General features: G+C 38.2%; 1 protein-coding gene across 12 annotated transcripts in view; it reads right to left on the bottom strand.

The window, feature by feature from the left end:
- Window positions 1-14,622, bottom strand: part of tenm1 (teneurin transmembrane protein 1) — a 211,156-nt gene that overhangs the window by 56,464 nt on the left and 140,070 nt on the right. For 11 of the 12 annotated variants that reach the window (XM_058775128.1, XM_058775129.1, XM_058775137.1 and 8 more), the window contains 4 exons: window positions 6,702-6,851; window positions 4,180-4,388; window positions 653-863; window positions 399-500 (listed from right to left, as the gene is read on the bottom strand). In XM_058775128.1, the coding sequence (XP_058631111.1) occupies window positions 399-500; window positions 653-863; window positions 4,180-4,388; window positions 6,702-6,851 (672 nt within the window). Of the gene's footprint in view, window positions 1-398; window positions 501-652; window positions 864-964; window positions 1,427-4,179; window positions 4,389-6,701; window positions 6,852-14,622 lie in introns of those variants that run through there. The other variant, XM_058775140.1, reaches the window with a different exon arrangement.

Genomic DNA, 14,622 nt, shown 5'->3' on the forward strand with positions numbered 1-14,622 from the left:
TTATATGATGGATTCTGATTGGCTATCAATATTTTTGTCGCTTATTAGCTTCATAAGCAATCATTCTCTAAGTGATTCCAACGATATCGTTTCTCTGTGCCATCAACGTTACAGTTATGGAGTGGATTCTTGCTATTTTTAAAACTATATTTATTGTTATAGTTATCGTGCTTGATGTGAATGTGCCTTTAGGCTCATAGTTTGACTGCTGCTAATGTTGTTTGATGGCTTTACTGTACAGATAAAATGTTGATTATGTCATTGTGTATTTGTGCAAAACTATGATCGTGTTGTGTATAATTATATTGGGTGTTACTATGTGATTATGTATATTGTTGAGATAATACTGTGTATCGTTGTGTGATTATGATGACGTGTATAATTGCCTTCAGTTGTACCTTTTGAACAATCTGGCCCCAGGAAGCCAGTAAAACAGTGACAGTGTCCAGCGACACACTCTCCGTTACCATTACAGTTAGTGGAGCAACCATCTATTGTTTCTGAACACACAGACACAATACAATTACATAATTCTGAAGTACACATTTATTTTGGGTCTTGTTAGCAAGCATTATTATACCCCAAAACACAATCATGATGTAATAAGTTTGCTTATATTAAAAATCAAAAAAATCAAATGAAGGTCTCACACCTATGGGTGTGCTGTACACCACCACCTGTTCCATCTTTCGACCATCATTGTAGAAGGCCAGGTACCAGGTGCCCACATCAAGGTATTCCACAAAGCCCGTCTCCTGCAGAGCAGACACCAGCAGACTTCGCGGAGGAGGGTTCGGAATTTTGACATTCCGGGAATCCTGCTTAATCAGCTGTCTCCCATCCAGCAACTTCACAAAGTCAAACTGGAGAACAAGGACACACAGTTATTTGTGTATCTAATCCAAATTGTGGTAAAAAGAACATAGCACAGATCGACAGTTGAATTCATGCCCTTGGTACTGACCGTCCACCGTAACTTGGTGCTCTGTGTCTCAGTATCGCTCTGTACTCTACCCTATATCTCTGATGTTGATGCTGCCAACCTTGGCATAGTCTCCGAGGAAAACAAGCTCCTATTTATATGTCCAATACTTGCCAAAACATGCATCCTACAGAACTGGAAAAAGTAAATCCAGTATATCCACCCAACACTGGAAACAGCCACGCTACATTGGATTCATCTAGGGAATGTGTCTGACAAACCCTCTGAATGCCTCCATGTCTGGCAATCTATTTTTAGATACATTCATTTAAAAGCATGATACCAAACATATTCATTATCTGCACCTGCAGGAAGTCTCCACAGGGTTAATGCATGGCACCCCATATTACTTTTGGTTCTGAGGAAAAAACAAAAAACCGAGAAAGTGTGAGCGAATAATAAAAAATAAAAACAAAATAAAAACGAAGGAAGTATCAATTAATAATTGCAAACAAGACATAATACACAGTATAAAGTAAAATTAAGTAAAGCAGCTGTGTGAACAAATACTTAGTAGCAGTCAATTATATAATGTAAAATTAAATAAAACAATAAGTCCAAATAAACAAGGATTATTAAGAAATAAAATGAGACATCAGTAGTGCATAAAATATCAAAAACAAATACTATGAACAAAATGAAATAAAAACAGTAAACCAAAAAAGCAGCCATTAATAAGCGCCAACAAAGAAGTAATAGATTTAACAATGTCAAATTAGGTAAAACGAATGTAAACAAAAAAAAAAAAAAAAATTGTGCAAAACGAAATGAAATACAGCAACAATGCAGAGTAAACTAAGAAAGTAGAAACTAGCCTAATTAAATGTAAACAAAGGAATAAATTATACAATGACAACTTAAACAAGTACTGTTAAGACATAAAATGAAACCTCTGTAGTGCAAAAAAAAGTAACAGCAAAAAATAAACTTGGAGGGTAAGAAATAAAAAAGGATTCCAGTAAAGAAGTAATAAAACAAGCAATTAAGAAAGATAAACTAACAATGAAAAATAAGACTTGATTGGGCTGAAGGGTTCTAAGCACAATATGTAACATTTTCAGTAACGACATAGTTCACTAATGACGGCAAAGCTTTATAAATCTTCCGCTGTTAATGGTGTTAAGCATGAGTATCTTCCGCACCCTCATCTGCTCCCCATCGTGACTGACATGTGTTACTGGTGGGCATAAACAAAGAAGCATCCCCTTCCCATGCCACAACATCCACACACACACACACACACAGGCCTGCAGTTTGAGCAAACACGGCCAGACACGCTGACATTCACACACACAGAGTCCAGATCAAGTCAAGAGTCTCTGCAAATGCAAGACGTTCACATCCATGCGTTTACAGCTCACCATCTGCGCTCGTTTGACTCAGCCTGCGATCAGTATATCTGTGTTCAGCGTCTGTCTCATCACCTCGCACCACTGTGTCACTTCCATCCCGTAAGTGGGATGAATCTATCTCCAAGGAAACTGGAAAAGATACACCGTGGCGTGTGTGTCTGTCTGTCTGTATTTGGGGGGGATTGCCAGTGTTTAGACAGAGCTGTTACAAACATCAGAAACATCAATGAGCGGCGTTCTCCGAGGCACTACAGAACCCTCTGGCTATAATGAGTCCCTCTCCTCCTCCGGAGTCACTCTGGAAGCAGTGGAGGCACTGAAGCCCTATCGACTGTAATGACTCTCACGCTGACAGGCAGGAGCCAGCAGGGCAGCAGTTGCACCAGAGCCCTACTGCTTTTAATGACAGCCAGAGAAACTGAGGAACGATCGTGGGAGCTGCAATGGAGTTGACAGTCTCAGTGCAGTAGCGATCTGTCAGGCCTCAGTGAACACACACACACACATGCGCGCGCGAACTCTCACTCGCGCACACGCCGAAGTAGACCCTCGGAAGCTGTGGCAGTGTAAACATCTCTATTCTGACATGCACACACAAAAGAAGGCTTTTCTTTAAGCAAGAACAATTAACCAGTCTTCTTGCTTTGCCTCCGCCTACATATGCGAGCGTGTATGCAAATGAGGCGAAAACGAGAAGCCTTAAATTGAATTACACCGGGCTCTAATTTCTTGAGCAAAGTGAACAGTTAATCTCGGATGATATCCTGTATAATGAGATGTAATTAGCATGTTGGGGTCGTCTGAAGTACCTCGTTAGATACGCTCCTGATCCTCCTTGTTATCTGCCAGTCATAACAATATGTACTTAGAAAACGTTTACCAACACCAGCAATCGTGACGAAACCTGGGCATGGATGCACAAGTCTGATAACACACTCTCTTTCAAACACAGTCGCTCACATGCCGTCTTACACAAACACATAATTATTTATAACTTATTATTACTTTATATAAACAATTCTGTTTTTGACACTGTAGAATAAAAGAATTCAAACACAGGGGTCTCGAGATATGGTTTTCAAAGTTGAACTACTTTTAAACTTCACACGGCTCATAGTGTGAGATGCAGGTGATTAATGTTTAATAATAAAATAAGGAATATTTTGAAAGCCAAAATAAGTAATATATTTGAAAACGCCACTCATATTTTTTTACTCAGTGGTTTACTCGGTTGCCACAGCAATGTCAAGTCCAGTCACAAATCATTTCAAAGCAGCTTCACATTAATAAACAGGAAAATAACAGTGTTAGTGTTGTAAAATTCATCAATTATGAAACAAATTCAATTTCAGCTGTAAAGCAGCTCTACAGTAGACAACAGTGTCATTATTCAGCTCAGTTTAGTTCACTGTTGCTTCAATTTAGTTCAATAACTGTCAATGTTGCAAAGTTCATCAATTACAAAATGAATTCAATTCAGCTATAAGAAGCTTTAGAGAAGACAACAGTGTCATTAACAGTGTCAATTGTTGCAAAGTTAGTGTCAGTTTTTTTTTTTTTTTCATCCGGAGAGTGTCAGTGCAGTTAAATTGATAATTTTTCTTAATACTGATTGTCTTTTAAGCCCCAAATGAGTAAGCACAAGGTGACAATGGCAAGGAACTCTAAATGATCTTCTTTTTCTTTGCAAATATCAATATGGGATTAATTGATTGTAATTCATTACATTCATTTTGAATACATTGACAGACATATTATAAATATATAGCACATGAAACAATGTGCAACACACTTGAGGAAAGAACTTGCGTTATATTTTCTGTATTTGTGTTTGCATGTGTTTACCTGCGTGTGAGTAGGTGGTATATTCCTCCTGCCATAGATGCCCAGCAGAGCATCCCGTGTGAGTGAGATGTTGAACTTCACATATTCGGGGTGGTGAACCGTAATGTGAAACCTCCAGAAGAGTCCAGGAGGAATCGCCTGGACCAGCTGTGTCCCGACAGCCACCTCTCCCCTCTCTATCACCCTGCCTCGCTGAATCACCTCTTTATCTGTCAAGCAAAAGGAAAAAAAAACACACATCCAATTTTTTTGATTTATCCAGAGGGACAAACAAAAAAAGGGGGCGATTAGATCAAGTGTTTTCCAAGTGGATCTGTAACATAAGCTTTATAGTATTAGTTTATGCCACGTATTCATGTCATTCCAAACCTGACTATCTTTCTTCCACGGAACACAAAAGGAGTGATTTTCAAATATATTCAGGTTGCTCTTTTGTATGCCTTTACAATGAACAGGCTTTCAGGCTTCAAAAAGAGCACAAAAGCACCATACTGTAAAAATCTCATCAAAGTAGTCTGTATGACTCATTTATAATATTCCCAGTCTTACATTTCATATGACAGCTTCGTGTGTTAGAAATAGACTGAAATATTGCACAGGTGACTTTATGGTGCTTTTTCTTTTTTTGAAGCTTGACTGCCCTAGTCCTCATTCACTTTCAGTATGTGAAATATAGTGGCCAGGATATTCTTTATTAATTTACCATTTGCATTGCACAGAAGCCAGAAAGTCGTACAGTTTGGAACAACATGAGGCAAAATAAGTATTTTTTATTTTGAACTATTCCTTTAAATTGATGTGATCAAACATCATCTTAAATTAGCCAGATGACAAAAGCTCCCACTTAATTTTAGCTATAGGATGATAGTTGTTAAAAACTGAAAATGATGCAACCAAGCTCAGGTTCTCTGATGGACGGTCACAGAAAGGCTGTAGATGTGAAAAATACAAAAAAAGTGCCTGAGGGCTTTTGAATGAATCCTGCCTCTGATGCTATCAACACAGACATCTCCATATCTTCTTTAGTGTCAAAGAGAATGATGTATTTTTCAGAGGTTCAGTTGATGTGAATCAGAACTGATCATCTGCAGGACTCTTTGAAAAGCTCTGCTGTCTAGAGTCAAATTCAGGTGATGGCAAAGATGAAACACCACCTGCCGTATCGAGACACCGCTTTAGTAGCGGGATTGAAATACTCTCAGGTGTGAGGTTATTTACATTAGCTTTGATAGAACAGGCACACCTGTGCATTAATACATACATGCACAGAAAAACTGGGCTAGTGCAGCCTAGTGGTCAAAGATCTGTGCTAGACAAAAAATAAAATATATATATATATATATATATATTTGCAGGTCTGAGCCCTGTAAGGGCAATCCTTGAACTGTGATCACTGTGCCCTTCAGCAAGACGCTTAACACCTGAGGTAAGTTGCTCCAGGGGGAACATCCTTGCATCATAACATGAAGACATCAGGTAGAAGTCGCTGAAACAATGGGGGTTAAAGGGCCCCTATAACAAAACCTGTCTAATTTCTAGTCCTAAAATATGACTACCAAAAAACCGACTATACTTTATTTCATTAAATATTGATGGAACAAAATAATGTGTAAAAACAAATAGTAAAAAGGCTATACTGATAGAGTGAAGACTTAGAGGAAAGACAACAGTAAGTGAAGACAAGAAAGTAGTTACAGTATAAAGCAAATTTGTCACAATTTACAAATACATTTTACTATAGCAATAAATAAATAAACGATGTTCTCTTGAACTAAATATTAAGCAGCGCAAATCACAAATGTTTTAATAATTGATAATTATAATAAACATTACCTGAGCGCCAAATTAGCATGTTAGAATGATTTCTGAAGGATCATGTGACACTGAAAACTACAGCATTGTAAATCACAGGAATAAATTACATTTGAAAATATATTAATATAATACTTCAAAAAACAATTATTTTAAATAGTAATAATAACTTGTACGGACTTCAGGATTACTTTTGGCATTTCTTAACCTCCTGTAATATTTATATTTTAGTTTATGAATGCACATCTTGGAGCTAGAATGTAAGCACAGGCATAATTCGCATGTACTCTGCCCTACCACTTGATCGAGGTTGTGCAGATAAATATTCTATTCTATGGACATGGCAAAACAAACTCAAATAAACAAAACACTTTCTTTAATTTGCACTTTATCAAATTATACAGATACAAACACACCTCACACTTAAAAAATGACCTCATAATCTATCTGAGAGAAGATAATTTACTGTTGTGTACTGCCATTAATTAAATGGCAAATAAATTGAAAGAATACACATACACACACACACACACACACACACACACACCTCTCTTGGCTCCTGCTTTATAGGCAAAGACCTGACATTTAGACACATTGTGTGAAACGCTGAATTGATATCACACTGTATAGAAACCTTGTGTTAGATGACTTCAGTAGCACACACACACACACACACACACACACACACACACACACACAGAGACACACACCTGGCTGTGTGGTGTTGAGTCCTGGCAGGTGGACGGGAGTGAAGGTGAAATCGGCTCCCGGTAGAGGCTGATCATCTTTACTCATACCATTCTCATAAAGCTCTCCTTCCACTCGCTTCAGATGCCACGGCAACCCCAGCAGATGAACGACTGCAAAACGACAGAATGATAGATAAATGGAACAATAGATAGATAGATAGATAGATAGATAGATAGATATATAGATAGATAGATAGATAGATAGATAGGATTTACTTTGTAAAAGAATTGCATGTTAATTGTATGCTGAAAATTAGAATTAGAACATTGTATTACGCATTATTATTAATATATTACTTGCTTGTCTCCAGCTCTGTTCTTTTTTCTTTTCTTTTTTTACATTTATGTGAACAAGTGTGTGCGCACATACATTTAAGGTCTTCTCTTATCCCCTCATCTCTTGAATGTGTGTGAAACGCTGCAGAGGATTCTGGGAGTGGAATATAAATCGCTCAGGTGGCATTTTATGATCTCCCAGCAGTGAAAGGCCTTTGGCGCATGGTAATGACCTCATCCTAATTACAGCCAATAAAAAGGACAAACTCTCATTCTGCTCACCTCAGGGCCCCCGATACCAGCTATCTCATCACACAGTTTCCCTCTCTCTCTTTCTCCTGAGCGTGTGTGTGGGATTTCAGTCGATCAGGGAAATGAGGTGAGAAGATATACTGACGACGAGTTCTGGAACGGCGCGTGAGAATCAGGTTATTCTCCCTCTCATTCCCTCCCGTTCCTCAGGCGTATAGGAAGTCGCGTGTGGGTTCGTGCGCGCGTGTGCACGTCCAGCTCTGCTGTGAGGAGGCGCCTTTACGAGCCATAAAGAGGGATTGGTGTCTCAGCGGGGAGCTGGATCTACATGATCCTCTCCTTTATCTCCCCCTATTCGCCCTCATCTCTCTCGCTCACACACACACACACACACTGTAGCTGCCATTGGCTAAATGACAGATCACCCCAAGCACTGCGGATCAGCTTTAACTCAGAAACGCACAGGGTCCAGAGTTCAGTATGAGCATGGACACAAGATATTACTATATGGTCACATTCACATCGTTTTCGAAGATGGGCGCATAGTTGGATAGCACATTGTTATTGATACCAATTTTAGAGGTGGTCAAGGACAGATCCTGACCCAAGTGGATGCTGCACACTGGTGGTGGTTGAGGGGAGACCCCCTCATGAGTGTAAAGCGCTTTAGGTGTAGCAATACACAATAAAGCGCTATATAAATTCATCATTCATTCATAACTAATGTAATACAGATGTTGCACAATAAATAACCTGCCACTCTGATGGCCTGGGATATCATTTTTTTTGTGTAGTTTTATCCATCCATAAAATATTATAACACTTTGTATCTTTAATGTGACATTGATATCATAACTTCTGTGGTAAAAGCTCTTTTAGCCTTACCAGGCGCTGTGTTGCACCTTTTTCTTTTTCTTTCGCTCTCAAATGTGAAAACGACAACAGATACTGCACTCTTGCGATCTGCTCTCCCAATTTAATGAACAATATTCCATGAATTATTTCTCTGAACTACACTCAGAATCACTTGTTTCTCTCCTCAGATCCTTACTCATGTCTCTCTCCTGGTTGCAAGGGTGCTTAAACTCTTTTTCTTCACTTGTAATCTCTATTTAACATCCTTAAGTGTGAAAAAGTTTCTGAAGTATAACAGTGCACATACATACATCACCGGTGAATTCTGTCATGTTTCCTTTTGTGTGATAGTAACAGAAATCCCCACCACAGTGTCATTTTCACCATCTCAAATTATGTTCTGGATTTGATAGCAGTCAGTGTGGTGTAACTGACACCACAAAATAAATGAATAAATAAATAAAATTCATACAATAAATATTACAATGGTTAAATGCTAAAGATGTAAAAAAACAAAACAAAAATTTAAAAACTAAAAAAAAATGTAATCATTTTACTATGTTTCGATCAGTATCATTTTTATGTGGGATTTTCATATTTTAAGAGTGAAAGTCTGAATATTTGAACAGGGTAAAACAATAAAACATGGTAAAAAGCTGTCATTATAGTTTTTACAATTGGCTGAAGTTCAAGAGAATTAACCATTTTAACATGGTAAGAATTTTCAAGACAGTTTTTGCGACATTCTTAAAGCAAAGAAAAGGGCATGTTTAAATAAAAAACCAGGGACACAAGGTTAAAGAAACATGCATTGTTAAAAAGTTCATAAAAATTGATTATTTACCCAATTCATTACAGTTTACTTCTCACAGGACAAGAGAAAGGAGGTGGGCGAGATTGACAGAAGAGAAATTGATAGATGGACAGATCGATGACATCCCAAAGCTTTCCATAGGTGTGTGCGCGTGAGCGAGAGCTGTCCTGTGTGCATGTGTGTGTACGGGATCACAAAGCTCTTTAAAGGTGCACGTCTGGAAGGTCTCATAAATTCCACGGAGGCCACATTTCTTTCCCCCGCAGGACTCAGAGCCTTGAACGGCAAACATCGATCCCTTAAAACCTCTAACCTCTCCGCTAGTTCTCTCTTTACAACCGCTAATGAAGAGAAAAATCTCTGTCTCTCCCCTTCTCTCTCTCTGCCATTTTTCTCTCTGACCCTTCTCCCCCACTTTTCTTTCGACAAGATGGACTAAGGATTCTGCACTCTTGAAAGTGAGCGAGAAATAGAAAGCAAGAAGGACACCATTTATCAAGGCTTTTGTTAAATCAAGAGATTTTAAGATGATTTGTAGCGGGCCGGACAGAGCAGGAAACATACAACACTGACTACGAGACGCTTCGCTCGCATGTGACCGTGCATGAGAAAAAAGAGAGAGAGAGAGAGAGAGAGATAAAGAGAAAGACAAAGAGATGCATTTCACAGGAAAGGACTGAGAGCTGTTCACTAGACAAAAGTCTCACATACATCAAAGCCGGCTTTAACCTTGATGCTGAATAGCAGACTGCCCTGAGACTGAGAAATGGTTAAGCTCTCTGAGTTTACTGTCACGCCACAGTTTGTTAATATCCTTGGCTAGGAAGCTGGCCTAAAAGAAATGGATTCGTTTATTGTGTGTCCTGGCTATCGGTCAATGAGAACAATGAGCTTTTGTGGGCTGGCCGTTGTGGCGGCGAGTCAATGTTGAAAAAGGCACAAGCGCCGCATCCGGGCAAAAACCCGATCCCCCTCAGGACATCTAGAGAGAATGGTCTGGAAGATATTGAATTAGGGGATGTAACGGGCAGGAGGCGGACGTTTTCGCATCCAGCTGCTGTTCTGAGATGATGGAAATGTTGTTTAGATGAGTAATGCTGCAGACGGGCGGTTCAGGTTAAATTAATAGAGCAGTTATGAGGCTGGGCGGACAGCCTCTGAGGGAGGGGCTTACTGCCAATGACACGAGAGGAGAGTTTGTGTGAATTGATCGTCGCTTGTTGAGATGATGTAAAAATGCTTCGAGTAAACATTCCGCCAGCTCGTATTTCCAGAGGACGCCACCGTAGCCTGACCTCGACACTTTGCCCAACGGAGATAACTCCTTGACTTTAAAGTGAAGACACAAGACAAATGTTTTAAGGAGAAGATAAGGCCTTTCTCCTCCAGAGGAGAAGATAAACCCTCCCTTTTAGTAAGGAGAGAACACAGACACCTCTTCCTTGACGAGAAAGGGAAAAAAAACTCTTCCTATCTTTAAGGACTGAGATGATTGCCAGTATAAATCTGTCATTTTCTTCATATTTATGGAAAACTTGTATGGAGGTGACTGAATGCAAAAAATGAAAGGATGAACTTTGATGACTGGAAAGACTGTCAATCAAATTTCCCTTGCTGTCAGACAATCAGATTTTAGCCATCTTCCTTTTCTTATGTAAGACAGCTTCACTAAATCATTGAAAAGTATAAATAAACATGGAAGGAAGGAAAAAATAAAACGTCAAATGGCTAAAAAATGAATCATAATTAGCTTGAAGCAAAATTTAAGATCTGTCTTCATTGCAACCTGGTTTAAAATGGTTCAGGATTGTTAAATGTTACAAGAAATATGCATGGAGAGAAAAGTACTTATCTTAAACTACTGAAATCGTTACATGAAGACTTACATGACACACATACTCATGAAATACTTTAAAAAGCCACACACAGACCTCGGGCTAACACTCAATTAAATTATGGTTTTAAGTTGAGGAACAGAAAATCAAAGCCTGAAATCACAAAACATCTACTTACCAAACATGATCCCAACACAATCGATAACAACAATGTAAATAAAACTGGCAAACAAATGTAATTATATGAATTATTTATGCCCCAGTGCATGCTGGGAAGAGGGCAAATGGGCAAACCACAAAACCCTTTTCCCGTGTAGGCCTATTCTAGTGTTTCAGTTTTAGGAGGGGCTCAGCCCCCCACCTGATAATGAGCTGGTTCAGAAGAAAACATCTGTGTTAAGTGTGAGAAATCACAAGTTAGAATCTTTTTCGACTGACGAGTTTAAAATAAATCAATGAAACTCAATTTACAGTATGTACAGCAGTAACTGTGGTACATCTTATTTTGTGATTTCACTGGAATGGAGAGCATTTAGATTTTTAGAGAAATGAAATGACTTGTGAGGACTATATGAGGCCGAACATCATCCTATGTCACTTAGGCTAGGAAGGATAATGCTTCAGTGCTTCCGTTTAACAATTCAAAAAGAAAAACTGTTTTTTTTAAACAACCATTAAAGGGATAGTTCACCCAAAATGAAAATTCTGTCATTATTTACTCACCTTCAAGTAGTTCTAAACCTGTATGAATTTCTTTGTTCTGCCGATCACAGAGGAAGATATTTTGAAGAAAGTTTGCAACCAGGCTGTTTTGGGGCACCACTGACTTCCATAGTAGGAAAAAAAAATACTATGGAAGTCAATGGTGCCCCAGAACTGCTCTGTTTCCCACACACTTCAGAATATCTTCCTCTGTGATCGGCAGAACAAAGACATTCGTACAGGTTTGGAACTACTTGAGGGTGAGTAAATAATGACAGAATTTTCATTTTTGGATGAACTATCCCTTTAAGGGGATTATTCAGAGTAAAATAGATACTCAGATACTGTAAATACTTCTGTTTTCAGTAAATGTGGAAGGCGTTCACATACAGGTGCTGGTCATATAATTAGAATATCATCAAAAAGTTGATTTATTTCACTAATTCCATTCAAAAAGTGAAACTTGTATATTATATTCATTCATTACACACAGACTGATATATTTCAAATGTTTATTTCTTTTAATTTTGATGATTATAACTGACAACTAAGGAAAATCCCAAATTCAGTATCTCAGAAAATTAGAATATTGTGAAAAGGTTCAATATTGAAGACACCTGGTGCCACACTCTAATCAGCTAATTAACTCAAAACACCTGCAAAGGCCTTTAAATGGTCTCTCAGTCTAGTTCTGTAGGCTACACAATCATGGGGAAGACTGCTGACTTGCCCTCCTTGTGCAACGTGTCAATGGTCGTCTTTTGGACAACTGGCAAGACACAAAAGGTCATTGCAAAAGAGGCTGGCTGTTCACAGAGCTCTGTGTCCAAGCACATTAATAGAGAGGCGAAGGGAAGGAAAATATGTGGTAGAAAAAAGTGTACAAGCAATAGGGATAACCACACCCTGGAGAGGATTGTGAAACAAAAGCCATTCAAAAATGTGGGGGAGATTCACAAAGAGTGGACTGCAGCTGGAGTCAGTGCTTCAAGAACCACTACGCACAGACGTATGCAAGACATGGGTTTCAGCTGTCGCATTCCTTGTGTCAAGCCACTCTTGAACAACAGACAGCATCAGAAGCGTCTCGCCTGGGCTAAAGACAAAAAGGACTTAACAAAGTTATGTTTTCTGATGAAAGTAAATTTTGCATTTCCTTTGGAAATCAGGGTCCCACAGTCCGGAGGAAGAGAGGAGAGGTACAGAATCCAGTGTAAAGTTCCCACAGTCAGTGATGGTTTGGGGTGCCATGTCATCTGCTGGTGTTGGTCCACTGTGTTTTCTGAGGTCCAAGGTCAACGCAGATTTCATTTTCCAACAGGACTTGGCACCTGCACACAGTGCCAAAGCAACCAGTATCTGGTTTAAGGACCATGGTATCCCTGTTCTTAATTGGCCAGCAAACTCGCCTGACCTTAACCCCATAGAAAATCTATGGGGTATTGTGAAGAGGAAGATGCGATATGCCAGACCCAACAATGCAGAAGAGCTGAAGGCCACTATCAGAGCAACCTGGGCTCTCATAACACCTGAGCAGTGCCACAGACTGATCGACTCCATGCCACGCCGCATTGCTGCAGTAATTCAGGCAAAAGCAGCCCCAACTAAGTATTGAGTTCTGTACATGCTCATACTTTTCATTTTCATACTTTTCAGTTGGCCAAGATTTCTAAAAATCCTTTCTTTGTATTGGTCTTAAGTAATATTCTAATTTTCTGAGATACAGAATTTGGGATTTTCCTTAGTTGTTAATTATAATCATCAAAATTAAAAGAAATAAACATTTGAAATATATCAGTCTGTGTGTAATGAATGAATATAATATACAAGTTTCACTTTTTGAATGGAATTAGTGAAATAAATCAACTTTTTGATGATATTCTAATTATATGACCAGCACCTGTGTATATATATATATATATATATATATATATACACAGTATATATGTGTGTGTGTGTATTTCTCTATTCAAATGCTCTTTATTCCAGTGAAAACACAAATTAAGATGCACCAAACTGTATTCGATTACCGCGATCCGAACAACTCACGATAAATAAATACTGTCCAGCATAAAGCACAGTTTTCAGTAACAGTCTCACGTGCACAGAGCACGCAGAGTAGTTCCGTTTTGTGTGAAAAGACGGCGGAAAAGCTGGGAGGTTTTAAAAGGGTGCTAAGCGAATTATACAAATTAATATATGAATTAATTAATTATATGAATGTACCTCTGAGGGTTCTGACTGTCTTCAGAATCAATTTGATGGCATTTTTTTTCATCTTCACTCCATGTAATGCCTCAAGGAAGTGTTCTTAATCGCAATACTGCTTTGTCCACGGAGTTTACGGGAAACAGCTGTAATTCAATTTTTCCATAAGTGCCACCTGCTGTCAGAGAGTGGATTTACAGACACTTATATTCACATTCAGCCTGTGTGCAGTTTCTGTCCGGCCAAAAACGGACTGAATTTGCATGCCCTGCTGTAAATTTTGACCGGTTGATGAAAAACAAGCTTATGTGAATTCTACACATTTAAACAATTCAGGTAAGTTATCTAGAATTATTTATAGAGCAGATAAAATACATATAATCATTTATTAATCAATTATCATTTTGACTTTATCTTTATTTAAAGGCTGAAATGTGAGGTTTACCTTTTTATGAAACTTTTCAAAGCTTTATTTGAACATTTACATTAGATATTTGAACATGCTATTAAACTGTTGTCAGTCAAGTTGAACATCATTGGTAACGTTGTTTTAGTGATTATGCAAACAAAGTGTCATTTTATTTGTTGTTTGTTGATTTTTCAAATATAAAACTTGAAGTGATTTATGTGTCGGTACTTTTTGAACATTTCCAGCACATTTGAACAATACCGTGATAATACTGATAACCGTGATAATTTTGGTCACTATAACCGTGATAAGAAATTTTCATACTGTTACATCCCTAATCATAACAATTGCATGATGCATTTCGCAAAACAAATATTTATGAGCATGTTCTGCATACATATAATGATAAAAATATTATATTGTGACAGAAAAATTGCCTCAAGATGCATTACTTTAATAGTGAGTAAACAATCAAAAAACAAAACATACAATAATTGAGTAAATCTCTGGTCATTTTTCCAACATTAATGT

Source organism: Onychostoma macrolepis, chromosome 05, assembly GCF_012432095.1.
Source record: "Onychostoma macrolepis isolate SWU-2019 chromosome 05, ASM1243209v1, whole genome shotgun sequence".
NCBI classification, from domain to species: domain Eukaryota; kingdom Metazoa; phylum Chordata; class Actinopteri; order Cypriniformes; family Cyprinidae; genus Onychostoma; species Onychostoma macrolepis.